Source organism: Notothenia rossii (genome assembly GCF_949606895.1).
Source record: "Notothenia rossii genome assembly, chromosome: 10".
Taxonomy (NCBI): domain Eukaryota; kingdom Metazoa; phylum Chordata; class Actinopteri; order Perciformes; family Nototheniidae; genus Notothenia; species Notothenia rossii.
In genome coordinates this window covers 20503718-20518250 of record NC_136908.1, presented here as the reverse complement: position 1 = coordinate 20518250, position 14533 = coordinate 20503718, and the positions used below count along the sequence as shown (strand labels likewise).

General features: G+C 38.7%; 1 protein-coding gene across 1 annotated transcript; it reads right to left on the bottom strand.

Annotated features, from left to right (window-relative positions):
* Window positions 1-277: 277 nt before the first annotated feature.
* Window positions 278-14153, bottom strand: LOC307023155 (prolyl endopeptidase). The gene is made up of 15 exons (XM_079656229.1): window positions 13893-14153; window positions 11485-11559; window positions 11259-11392; window positions 11007-11137; window positions 10721-10930; window positions 10514-10635; window positions 9506-9611; window positions 8156-8347; window positions 5628-5825; window positions 4273-4376; window positions 3802-3938; window positions 2571-2665; window positions 2127-2258; window positions 1072-1228; window positions 278-856 (listed from the first exon to the last, which is right to left on the bottom strand). The coding sequence occupies exons 1-15, from the start codon at window positions 13932-13934 to the stop codon at window positions 562-564; spliced, it is 2130 nt and encodes a 709-aa protein (XP_079512355.1). The 5' UTR covers window positions 13935-14153; the 3' UTR covers window positions 278-561.
* Between the last annotated feature and the right edge of the window lie 380 nt (window positions 14154-14533).

Here is a 14533-nt window from a genome sequence, read left to right as displayed (position 1 = left end):
GGGGCAGCGCAGCACGTGAAAGGCAAGGCACGTTCCATACTTGAGGAATATTTTTGATGAGAGCGGTTTTGACTGTATTGATAGGTTACATTTGTATGAACCATTTTTACGTTCAGATGATCATCATCAGAGGTATTTCAATAAAAGTAATTATTTCAATAAAAGTTATTATTTCAATAATGATGCTGAACAATTCAGATCTTATCATATTTCTTATTTAAAACGGCATGAACGCATTCATTAAAACACATATTTCATATCAAAGTGAAGATAGAGGTTTTGTTTAAATGCTTTATTTTAAATTATACAATTTATTCCAAATCTACAATATGCATTCAAAACAAATGCCTAATCTTTTTGTGTATTTGATAGGTAAAGGTAATAGTCAAGAGTTATTTCAAAAGAGGCATTATGGTATATATCTCATTTTTATAATTAAATCTTCCTGTAATGATTCACTTTCACTGTTCTGGTATATTCTTCTGACCTTGACTGAAAGAATTATAAACCATTAATCCCTTAAAAAGCATCCCTTATTGCGAGCATCTTTTACCAGCCTCTCTACTCCTTCCAGCTGAGCCCCAGTGTCTCGGCGATAAAGCAGTAGATGTGCGTATCCTCCAGGATGGCCTTGGCGGTGGGCTTCCCGGCGCCGTGCCCGCTGCGGGTGTCCACCCTGACCATCAGAGGCTGGCGCTGCCCGGGGCTGCGGCCCACCCCCTGCTGCAGCGCCGCGCAGTACTTCAGGGTGTGGAGGGGCACAACGCGGTCATCGTGGTCTCCCGTCAGCAGCAGGACGGCAGGGAAGGGGGGGCCGGAGTAAGGAGGCTGAGGCAGATTATGGAGAGGAGAATACCTGGAGAGAGGAGGAAGTGAGAAACACCAGTAGAAAGGAAAGTGTGAGGGGTTCAGAATGAAAGAGAGGGAATGGGAATGACTTCAATGTGTGAAGAAGTTGCACGACACCAATTTGTTTGCATATAATTTTGGTGTGCAGCATAAAGGGGGCTACAACACGTTCTCATGAATATAAAGTATGTGTAAGTGATTCACTTCATGTGTGTTTCCTACTTGATCAGCCACTTGAATTCCTCGGGGTCGTCAGCACAGCCGTAGTCGGTGGTCCAGGCGTGGCCGATGGTGAACTTGTGGAACTTCAGCATGTCCATCACCCCCACCTCTGCCACAGCGCAGCCAAACAGGTCTGGACGCTGATTCACGCATGCAGCTGTGTGAGCATTTCAAATATGTATTACAAATCCCTTCAAATACACACACTCAAACACACACATAGATTCCCTTAACTTCACACTGTAGGACACAATCACTCCTAAATGGGCACCAACACACCAGGGAGGGAGGCATTGGTTGGGTTTGTGCGATGCCATATGGCGGCTCCGCCTTTGGTAAATGAAGTGACTAAGCACAGTTTAATGTGCTGTTTAATAGAAAATGTATTGAAGCTAAGCAGCTAACTGCCGTTTGATTAATTTGACATTAGCAATTATGCCAAAGATGTAGTATAAAGAATGCATTTTGATTAATGTAGCTGAGACTAGTAACGGACCAGTGATCCTCCCAAGTTGTTATCGTTAACTTCAAAGCTAAACCCCTTACTTTTAGCAGCAAGTTGCAATGAAATTGGGTCCTGAGGAGTTGTAGTATTTATTCCTCTAATAAATAAACTGTACACACACTGTACAATGTATAATTCCAATTCTGACTTCGTACTCACACACCTCTATTTCCTTTCTTTCTCTTTCACTCTCAACTACACTCGCTAGCAGTACACAGAAAACCTAAGCATGAGTTATTATTTACAGGGAGTTTGCTACATTTCATTTATTTATTTTCAAAATCAAAAAATGCTTAGGCCTCTAGTTTGCAATTCACTGGTGGAAAATGGCGAGGGGGTAAAGGTAAAGCTGCATTCAAAGGTTTAAAGCTATAAAAACATTTTAGGGGTAGAATTTCCACAACTTTAAGATTTTAACACCTCTAACACATAATGGACTTTAGCATAATAGTTTCCAGGGTATATATTTCAAACCCATTTAACACTTCTTGTTCTCTATCACTGGCCGTCACACTAAACACATAACACACACCGTTAATCCTGCACTCACCCACTAGCAGTCCTCCATTAGAGGCTCCGTTGATAGCGATGCGGCTGGCCGTGGTGTACTTCTCCTGGATCAGATACTCTGCTGCACACTGGAAGTCATCTAAGCAATTCTGCTTGTTCCCCAAAGTGCCAGCTGCAAACACATACACACAGAGTCAAAGTCAACTTTAATGTCAATCTTTCAGTTTGTGTGTACAGACAGATCGAAATAACGTTTCCAACAATCCCGAATACAAAAATACAATAATACAAGTATATATGTCTGAGTGTGTGGGGAGTTATAGTCCAGTGGGGGCAGGGGGCGAGGGACGGGAGGGGAGAGAGTTCAACAGAATATGCAGACTTAAACCACACCCACTTATGTCTAATATTTTCTAATGAACACTCTCTGACACACTCCTCAGTACAGTTTTGTCTTTCTAGGTACATTCCTAGATGTCGGTACCTTTGTGCCAGGTGAGGCCGTACTCGCCCCCCCCTCTGATGTTGGCCACTGCCAGGATCCCTCCCAGGTGGCGTACAAACAGCAGGTAAGCAACACTGATCACAGACAGAGAACATAAACAAAATATGCATAAAAGGGTGTCAAAAAAAACTAAACATAAAAGGATGTTTTATTATTTGAAATAGCAAAAGAGCATAGTTCGATTACATTTAAAAAATATAAATCACACTCCTAAATTAAAAACATGTTAATACGTTACATTTGTCTCGACAATCTCAGCATTTCAATTATAGTTACACGCCACCCTTGTGGTTAAGTACTATATGAAGTCATCTACAGTTAACAATGGTACATTTTTGCAGATTGTGTAGGGTTCACAAAGTAACAACAATATACTGTTGTTTCTGTCATTGGGCATTTAGTATTCATACAGTGTTTCTAAAGCACCACTGATACATATATTTGCACCGGCACCCTGTTATTTGCAGAGGAATCAGACACAAAGTAGACCCTCATATGTGTGTCCCTGTTCTGAAGTAGCCAACAATGGCAGGTACGTTTGCAAGAGTGGCAACATCCAGCAATCAGCTCACTCTCACTGGCTACGCAATCACAAATCATCGCAATCATATATAACCTTGCTGGTTAATGTCATATGATAAGAGTGGGCAGTGCGCTGGTCCTCAGATCAGGGGGGTGGGGAACACCGGTTCATTCCCACAGTATTGATGTATTACATGTCTGATATATGTAGTAATGTAAAGCGCTTTGAGCACTAGTTAAAGTGCTCAAATAAATGCAATGAATTATTATTTGTATTATAGTGGATGGGAGGCCAGCAGAGACGACCTCTTTGAGAGCAGAGGATGGTGTGGTGACTATTGCCACTGAATATCACCTGGGATTGACTAAACTGGGTTAACTAATTGGACGCGTGCAATATCCATGTGCGACAAAGTTTAGCTTTCAATATCTTTTATTTTCAAAGAAAAACAGCGTGTTCACAGACACGGTCAAAAAACGTTTGCTCTCCCACTCGCACCTGTGCCAGGAGACCATTTATATGCTGTTGCCTCATTACGCCATCTAGTGTTGAAATAACAAAACATATAAACCATACTAATGGGCGCGACAGATGGTTTTAGAAGTAACATGACACCTTTGCTTTTCTAACCCCCAACAATTCATTCATTTTTCAACTGTGTGATCTGAAGAATGCAGGTGTACTCACTTATAGTGTGGCTGTAAGGAATGCTCAAAGCCTCCGTAGCCATAAAGGAAGACAGGATGAGTCCCGTCCTTCTTTAGGCCCTTGGTGTGAACTAAGAACATGGGGATCTTGGTTCCATCCTTACTGGGATAGAATACCTGTCAATACATAGAGAGGATAAAATAAATCAGTTATATTTATGTACTTATATCTGTATTTTACGATAAATGTCTATTATTGAATGGCACATCAGCTGTGTTTCTGATAAGTCCCTGACACAAACAGCACTCACCACTTCCTCATTCATAGCAATTGCTGGGAAGTCTGCATCATGATATGAATATGCTATCATTCCATGCAATAAAAATAACATGAACTTGAGTTAACTGTGAGATGACGGGAAGACCATAACAGCACTAAAAAAATGTAATGAGGTACTTTGAGAATGGTGACGTATGATCACAAATAAAAAGAAAACATGGAGTATGTTACCTGGTTGGTCTCATAGTCCTCTTGCTTGATGCCTTTTACCTCCACCTCCCTGAACACCCTGGGCTCTGGGGGTGCATCGCTCAGATCACAGTGGTAAATGATACCTGGGTACCACAGAACAGAGGTCACATAAGTAAGAGGGCCCTGCTTTTTTAACACATTTTTCATATCAAGTCAAACATTTGACGATAAGACTTGTTACATTACAAATTGCACACCCTTACAGTTATACAGGCAGCTACTTTCACCAGCCTTCTGTACACGAACGATATATCTGACCAACTAAGAGCCTATAAAAGTGTCTGTATGATTGGTTACACCCTGATAAACTACAGTATTTTATGAATGCAAACGATCGGCCATGTTCCCTCTCCCGCAGTATTTCAATAGCAGCTGATTTCGTGCTCAGAGGGTCAATTTAGAAGTTCAATAAAATACTGAAACAGTGTTGTCATGATTTATAGATAAAGGAAAAACGATTTCCCAAAATGTTATATCTCTGGACTATTGCCATGTGTTTATGATAAAAACAAAAATATCTTGAGCGCTTGATTACAGATGAAATGTCTGATGACGGTGACATATTATGTGCTCAAGCTAATAAGAACATTTTACATGTGTAGAATGTCAAGATAAGTCAAACATATTAAACATCCCTTTATGCTGCTTCTATGTGGCTCAAGTTTACAAATACGAGCACGCATAAGCTTGAGGTTGCTTGTAATGACCGTATGCAGATGTTACTTCTAAAACCTTGGTGGTTTTGACCAAGTTGTTTTGAGATGCAGACGTCAACCCTTTCCCGGCTCTATTGAGATAGCTGATGATTCACAAGAACACCATCATAATGCTGCTGTCAAAGTATGATGTTATTGCTGATAACTTATGTAATATCGTGTTTCGTTTGATAAGATGTAGATTTATTATTGTAACTCTATTATAAAGCATTCATCATGTGGTGTATAATTGACCTTTGGGAGTTGCAATTAACTCATTACTTAGCCCAAAACGCACTGGTTCAACTGAATAATGGTGGCTGGTAAAGAAGAAAAACAATTTTTTGAACAACAGGTTTACACTAGAAAGTGTTGTTCTTCTTTTTTGTAGTTGATTATTTTTCTGCTGGGTAATTTTGAAATCTCCAAAGTGCATATTTCTTAATAAAAATCATTTGAAAAATCCCTTATTTAACCTAAAACTTATCAAAATATAAAAAAGCCATTTAAACTATATATTTCTAAATGTTGTTTCAAGAGCATTGATGGCAATTGTGCCTTTCCATGTAGGATTAGTTTTTAAAATACAGTTTATCATTTATAGTTGTATAACTTGAGACACTAATATGTCATGGTTACCTGGAGTAGTGAAGGAGGTGAACTTGTAGAAGAACTCTGAGTGCTTCTTCTTGCAGCTCACTCCTAACACTGCTCCGACGCCCAGCGGCAGATCCCTGACCAGCTGGCCTGTGGACAGCTCGTACACCTGCAGGATGTCCTTCACATCGTGGAGGTAGTTGACCAGCAGGTGGTACTGGTTCACACAGGAGACAAGGCCTGCAGAGGGATGTGTGTTAGAGTGAACATAACAACATGTGTATCGGGATCAGAAACCCTTTATTTGTCCCTCAGCTGGTGTTATTCCCACAAACATTGTTTACTTGTTTTCTTTTTTTAATGTTTTTATCTCTGTCGACTTATTTTCTGCCATTTATCTTACTAATAATAAGTCATGTCATCCTGGATGAAGCCAAATACAATAACTTTCTATTGCACAACAACTTATTTATTAGCAACATTACATGAGATGCCACATGTAAAGATGCTAATCAAAGACTTCATGTATGCACCATGTATGCTTTCACTGTCACAATATGAGATCTCATCAACAGCCAGCAGGGGGCAGTCTAATATATGATCAATGTAAAGTGCAGGATGCTGCCCAGCAGATGTCCTTGCTGCTGAATACACTGCATTTGTACGGTTTACTCATTTATTACACAGGGGAGCGTGAGACCATAAGTGTCATCAGTGTGAAGGCAAGGACAACACAGATTAAACTGACTTTAAATTTGGTACAATATTGTCAACAGTCTGATGCCCACAACCACCAGCATCCATATAAGGGCAAATTATAGTTACCAAGATGTAAGAAGCATGACTGAACTAATTATTGAGCTTTTATGAGGCTATTTAATAGTGATGGGATTTATGGCTCCTTGAAGGGAGCCGGATCTTTTGGCTCCGTTCCTTTCAAAGAGCCGTTCAAAAGAGCCGTTTTTTTTCAAGTGGGCGGGGTTACTAGGTTTATCTGCTAAATAATCCCAGGATAATGATTGACTGTATTGCCAGACCTAATGTCAATAATCTGCATTGTAAACATGACACAAGGGGGCGCCATATCCATGTCGTTCATGTCAGTAATACTTGGTGTGAAAGCGGCTATTAATGTACTTTAAATGTACCCTCTGTATGTCAATAAAGTTGCCTTGCCTTGAATGAAATTCACACAACTCTTAATATTAGATAGCCTACTGTGTTTTTAAGTGGCAATGGAGATTATTTGTTGACTCTGCTTTAAAGGATATTTTGCCTTTACAAATGGTGCGCTTTATCACTGCCTGGGTTTTGGTTAAAGTGCATCCAAGTGCTGCTGCGTTTTCGCGTTTGGCTCATTTTCCATCCGAAAAACACGTCGTCTACCTGTCCTATGACTATGACTATGACTATGACTTCTCTCTCTCTCGTATTCCGTTAAGACCCACCCCATCTCACTTCTCGTGCTGAAAACTATGGCTGAAACCTACCAGAGTAGGGGCGGGTCTTCACAGCATACGTTTGGGGAACAAAATCAAGCTTTTTAAAAGGCGAGTGGATTTTGGCAGGCAGTGAGTGCGGACCAACGATTGAACGATAAAAAGAACGGCTCTCACCAAGTACGACTGGTTCCCCTCGTTCGTACCAAAGAGCCGTTCAAAATAATCGGCTCGTTCACGACCGACACATCACTTCTATTTAAAAGATCTGTTTAAGAACCATACAAAACATATTGTCAGATGTAACTCAACTTCTTACTGTCGGATGCATACACTAAATTGCTTGATACCATGTGTATGTTGCTTTACGCAGACGGGATATGCATACTGTACAAACATAACTAATTTGTTGAAAAATATTTTTAAAATATGTTTTATTATGATGATTTATATTTTTTAAATATGTGATATCAGTATCATTCGGTATCACTTTACTTAAACTACATTTAACCATATTCAGAATTTTAAGCAGAATAAAAAACATCCGAGCTTTATAACATATCAATGCAATTGTATGCAGCCATAAACTCAAATGAAGTGCTTTTACACAACAGTGTCAGCATTTATTACTATGAAGACCTCATTTATATGATAGCAGAAGGGTTTTTCATATTTGTACTCAATATTATGCTGTGTTTTAGTCATCTCTAAGTGCAGTTACCGTCATTTATGATTCACACCAAAAACAAAATGCTTGTTGGTCAAGTTTCGCTTTTTAGTAGAGTTCCCTCTGACGGAGTTCTTCGACCACAGAAGCAGAACTTCCCAGTTGTTGTGGTCGGACTGTCATCAAAACAGAGGACCGATGTTCTGTGAAACACTGTTGTGCAAGATTATAGGAGCTCAATTGTGGAACTCCGTTACCACGTATATGCCCTTTACGCATTTATAAGTATGGTGGAGTTTTCACACGCTCTAAACAAACCCACCGTTTTCATTTTCCAACAAAGATTTGTTTTACACATCGTCGTTCAAAGTGCTGTATGAATTTTAAGATGTGTTGGACTTCTTCTTTTAGAGAACTGATACTAAACAGGTGTACATCATAGCAGACTTTGCCTTTTCACTCACCCAGGACATCTTTGTCGTGCTGGGGGATGAGGGTAGTCCAGTGCTGCCTGTCTGCTTTCTGGATGTCAATGTTGATGAGACAGTACCGAGGAGCGTCCAAGTTAGAGTGGAAAGTGAACACGGTTCCCTCGTTGGTGACATACGAGTACTGGGCATCAAAGTTGTCCACAAGTTTCACCCATGGAAGCAGGCCTAGTAAAGAAGATACATTACTAAGAGTTTAAAATAAAAGGTGCATTGTGTTATTTTTTTTTATCTGTTTCCTTGACCATTGGGAGTTTGAATAAATATCTCTAACGCAGCGAATAAAAATAACTGAAATATAATGGATTGTAATGACCAATCACACTTTTCCCAATTGGCTTTAACTAAAAAGGGTTAAAGGGTTTGTGAGATAATTTTTATGAAGCAGAAAATAACTGGGAAAGTGAATTTTGAAATATCAGCATCTGGTGAAGTAACCGATGAGTCAACAGCCATCGGCATCAACCCCTTTTCTGCTTACACAGCACGTTCCTTTTGTGCCAGGAAGCTGTAGAGATATCTATTGCTGCTATAAAATGTCCACTCAAAAACTGGTCTTGATTTCAATCAATCCATGTTCGACCTGAGAAACATTAACATGTGTGTTGAACAATAGCATTAATGTGTAATGTTTCAAAGCAGCCTTTGTTAAACAATATGAAAGTGAGAAGATTTTAACTGGACAGGTTTGGTCAAACAAAACAAGACATTTTCAAAAGACATTTCCAAATTCTTAAATATTAAAGTTAAAACAAATGTAAAGGACTTTCCAGGTCCAATTTCCCAAATTAGGGTTAGGGTTAGTTCAAACTAACCCAAGTTAAAACTAACCCTAGTTAGTTCAAATTCAAGAAACTAACAAAGCATGGCAGATCAAAGTTAAGTACTGTTCAACTTTTTTGAGGCAGGTTGCAAGAGACATTAATTTACCATAAAATAATTAATAATAATAATTTACAAAAGCAAAACAAGCACTTTAAGTTCCATGTACTGCAGTATATTAATCCATTATATTTAGATTTGATTATTTTTACTGAATTTTTTAAGTTTTGGCTGTGGAATTGTTTTTAGTATTGTCCTCAAGATACTTTGGGCAGGTATCCTATCAACGTCAACATTTGGTTCAAAAATGATACGAAGTTGCTATCTACCACCAATTTGGATCACTTTTGGGATCAATAATATTAATGAATGCTTGTATATTTGAAAGACATCATTTGCATCTTGTCCAGCATCAGATTCTAACACACATGCAAAACAGAGTGGTCCTAATTCTCAATAAAATATGTGCATTCTTGTATTATTGAAATGCTTAATGCTACAGACCTGTGATGCCATTGGGGAGCTGCTGAAGGTTGCAGTACCACAGCTGGTTGACAGGTTCACATCCTTCAGTGATGGACAGAACAGCATATCTGCCATCATCTGATATCTGGAAAGAGAATGGAAAGAAAAAAGGGAAAGATAGCAGTGTTTCCCCTAGGATGGAGTCATAGCAGCGGTGCTAAGGCACTCGGGCCCAGCTAAATGTGAGCGCGGAGCTCACTATTGTCTGCCAGCACAAGAAAGGCTCTTGAGGCTCTACAGGTGTATTTTGCTAAATGTCCTTTATTGAACATACAGTAACACAAATACTACACATCCACATAACAAAAAATCTAAATGTATGCAATTTTATTATTTTAACCTGCTTTATTTTGGGGTGAATCTCACATCCTCTAGTGGGGTCCGGGGGCATGTAGCCCCGGTAAAAAAAAAAATGTAAATGTTGAAGTTAAAAGCATCAATCTGGTGCACTTTGAGCACAAAATGAATTTATGGATAGGCCTACAGCTCTCAACACTCATATGAAAGGGAGCTGTATACTTAAATAAACCAAACATCCTTAGAATATGACCACAACCAATAACAAATCATTTAAACTTGTTTATTCTTATCTTATGTTACCTAGTTAGCATTCTTTCTTTCTATTTATGCATATTTTACGAATCACTCCCCTTTTAAACTGTTTTTTTTACTGTCCTATAGTACACATTGGAATTATTTCTTACTTTATTTTTTACAACTATATTAAATAGTTAAAGGTGTGCTCTCTCTAGCCCTCTCTCTGTCTCGCTCGCTCACAAAGGCTGTGTGGCCCAGATTATTATTTTAATGTATTTAAAAAAAGATAATAATAAGAATAATGTTGGTACCTGGCTGCGCGCGCATACATTCAGCAGCGGTGCAGCTGAATGTATATAGGAGGAAACACTGGATAGATATTTATTCCCCTACTGTCCTGATTGCAAATAGGGGATTATAATAAGTGGTTCTAGATAAGTTAGGACTTACGGTGACTGAACTGTGCCACTTGGGATGTTCGGGGAACTCTGCAACCAGAATGTCTTCTGACTGTTTGGTGCCAATGACGTGGTAGTACAGCTTCTGATTCACGTTGCATGTAGTCTCTGTGCCTTTAGTGAAGAAAAAAAGAGGGGTTTAGTCTTGATTTCATGTGGAATAGGTGTTGTTCCGCTTGGAGCGTTTTGTGTTCCTCACCATCAGTTTTGCCTTCCTGCCGCGGGTAGCAGTTGTAAAAGATGCCCTTGGCTTCGTGGGTCCATGCCAAGCAGCTGAATTTAACCCTCTCCAGTACATCAGGAAGTATGGTGAGGTCATCACCCTTCATGAAGTGAATTGTTACCCAGTCTGAACCACTGCTGCTCAAACCATAGGCAAAATATTCACACTCCTCTGACAGGCGGCCCACTGGGTGGAGAGAGGGACAAAGAAAATAAACATATTTTTCTTTATAATAACATGCAAAATATGTGCCTGGACTCACTTCTCAAAGCCACAGTGCCATCTTCTGAGAGTGTATTCGGGTCAAAGAATACAGTGGCAGCTCCATCCAGAGAGTCCTGCACATACAGCACTTCCTGGTTTTGAAGACCCTTGTTATGAAAGTAGAAGTACCTTGAAATAAAAATGGAAAATTGTCGTTCTTTATAGTTTTATTTACTTCAGACCTGCAGTTAAAAGTAGTTGCTCTGTAAGTGTTTTTCAGTCTGACTAATGCCTTCTCTTTTACTAGTACCTCTTCCCTCTCTTGTAGGGGCAGCTGTATTTGGGATGGTCATAGAGCTGAGTGAGGCGCTGGTGGAACTGAGCCCGGACAGCGCACTGCTCCAGGTATGGCATGGTCAGTTTGTTCTGCTCCTCAACAAAAGCCTGAATCAGAAGGAGAGAGAGAGGAGGGGTGGAATTTGTTAAGTTGTGGGTATTGACACAGCTTCTGCTTTCTTAAAGAGATCAATACATACCATGGTTTCTGCACTATCAGGGTCTTCCAGCCAGGTGTAGGGATCACAGATCTTTGTACCATGATGGTCATCCACCTACAACGTAAAACCAACAACAACTTTTTTCATTCGTTGGCATAGAAACTTGATTTTCTTGATGGAGAGAGTTGTCTTGCCATGGCAATACCTCTCTCCCTCCCTCTTCAGTCCATGCAATTTGCTGTAAAACTGAAGAGCACCTACATGTTATAAATGTGTCATTCATGTTTGCCTTGTCAACTTGTTGCTTGTCAGCACAGGAATTAAGAGTGCTGCTTTGGGGGATTACGAAACAATGACTTTGATACTCAGGTGGGAAGAGTCTTTGTCAATGTTCTTGTTAGGTTTCCAGCAATTGCATCAGATCATAATGTCCATTATTTGAGAAGCATTGCATAATCATTTATAATAATTTCACCTTTTCTTGAAATCATGTTTATTTTTATTTTATTGATACACTGTTGACTCCCTTAGTTGTTTCAGTACCTTTACACTTTGCGATGACAACATTTGAATCAAATCTAATTGGTCCATCCCTTGTAAGTGACAGCATTTGTGAGACACTGCAGAAAAGATGTGATCAATTCTGCACATAACGTTCCGGATTTTGATTCCACAATTTTGATACAGATGTTTAAAGCCGTCTGGGCAAATAATACTACTGGAAAAATGTATGCAAAATGTAACCAAAATATGTCCCAAATTGTGTATACTGTATCTGATATCAGATCAGTACGAAGTATTGGCAGATACCCAAGTTGCCGTATTTGTATAAGTATCAGGAAGGAAAAGGTGGTAGGGTATATCTCAAACTGTGAAAACAAGGCAGACTTTAAGGAGAAAATTACCTTTCTTAGCAAAGGAAAGAATATATGAAAAAGATAAGCCCCTACTAATAATCAAACTCTCAAATCTTTTCTGAGATTAAACCAATGCACGCATCTACAGTCAAATTAAAATAACCAGTGTATTGAAAACATGGTAATAACTGTCAGGTATTATGTGATGAACCATTTAACATTACATAAGATTGTATAAATATTGATGGCACACCAAATTGTGGCAAAGGTTGGGGCACAAATTACAGTCATTGAGCTGGTTGATATAAGTTGGTTAAGTTCAAATACTCAATCTGTTGAGTCTGAGAATAATATAATTGATTTCTGCAATAAGATGATATTTGGGTAAATGATAGTGTTTATCAGTCGGACTAAAGTTTTTATCTTGAACATTTATCATTGTCCATAAATCAGTAAAAGGGTTTACTGAGTCTAGTAACCTAATTTGCCCTAATTCTTTCTCAGCTAATTTCCCAGTGTTTTGTAACATAATCGTGTATTTTCTTCAACTGATACGTGAATAATTCTGGCAATGCCTCACTCAATTAAGGGGTGATACTAGTGTGTCACACGCAAACACTGCTGAATTTTGTAGTATGGCAAACGTCCAAGTTCCAGACATTATAAAAATAAACTCTCAGGGCGTCCTCATTTACTGGTTGTGATACCCTTAAAGGAAGTGACGCATGTTGGGTTTTCAAAGGCTCATTTTGGTGCTTGGTTGTCATTATTTGACAGAAGCAACAATGTTAATCACTGTTTTATTATAATTGTAATCATTTTTTATAATTTTTATTTTATAGTATATTAAAAATGCCTGGGCTTTAGAGTATAGATCAGACAAAATAAAACCTTAAAATAAGACATCTATTCTGCAGCATTTTCTTTTAAATATTAAAAATAGCTGTAAAATACAGATGTATCAATCAGTCAACAAAATAAAGTCATACAGCTTTAGGCTGCTAATTTAGTTTGGAGGAGGCTTTGACAAATCTTGAAAAGTTAATTCATCAAGTTGGCAGATACATTACAGAGCCTGTATCTTATAGGTTGAATGAATAAATAAATAAATATGGTGGGTTAGGGCTTATCATGTGCATAATTAACAAAAATGGTTTTTTATGTACTAGCTTGGGTTGGACTGCGTAGGACAATAGGAAACAAAAATAACAGACTGGCTACTTTCCTGCAAAGGAAGGAATACTGCATTACGAGAACCAGTTGTCAGTTATCATGAAACCTAAAATAATGCTAGCTTCGACACACATTGAAAACATCTCGTGGTGTGTCCATTTTTGCTTTTCCTGAACTGCATGAGTCAACACATTTCGAAACAATAAACGTTACTAAGTTATTAAACCAAGAACGTTTTTCTTTTGGTTTCAAAGTTTTGTTTCTTCATTGCGTTGCCATTTGCCTTTCTCTTCACCGCCACCGATATAACTTGTATTTATCTTCCTTGTGTCGCTTTTCCTGTGAGTTTTCAGCAGAGAATGTTACGGAATGACAAACAGACAGAGAGAAATCTCACCGCAGGACTTCGACACTGACCTTACTCTCATCTCTTCGGGCAGCCGGGTACTTAAACGCCATGGTGGAGTTTCCTAAAGTTTTTCTGTTTCCCTAATTCGCCTTTCTGTTGCTAGATACTTTAGTTTATTGTATTATTGAAGTTGTGTTCAAGTGCAGCGTCTCCACCGAATCAATGGAGCCTTGAAGTGAAAGTGAAAGCATTCTTTTTTTCAAACATATAATAGACACCAGACCATACACCAGACACGTTTTTAGAAACCTTGTAATATACAGGAAGTGATGTGTCAGGAAGTATGGAAAGCCAAAAAGTCAAAAACTGTTAGTGCGCCCACGCATTTATTTTTTTAATGTATTTCACTCGCGCAATTTACAACTATTAAAAATGTCATGTGGTATTGGTAACCTGAAGAAAAATTATTATATGCAAAAACCGCAGAACAAACCATTAAAAAAATTCTGTTGGCTCAATAATGAAACAGAGCAAATTAGACGTGTCTTCATGAGAGCATATGCACATGAATACTTTGCTAAAACTAGTGGTATAAAATCTGTTTTGATCGGAATAAGATAAAATACTGGGCCCCACTTATCAGAAAAAAATTACAAGACAATACTTAAGACCGAAACCTACATCATTTAAATTCAATTGATACTAAAAG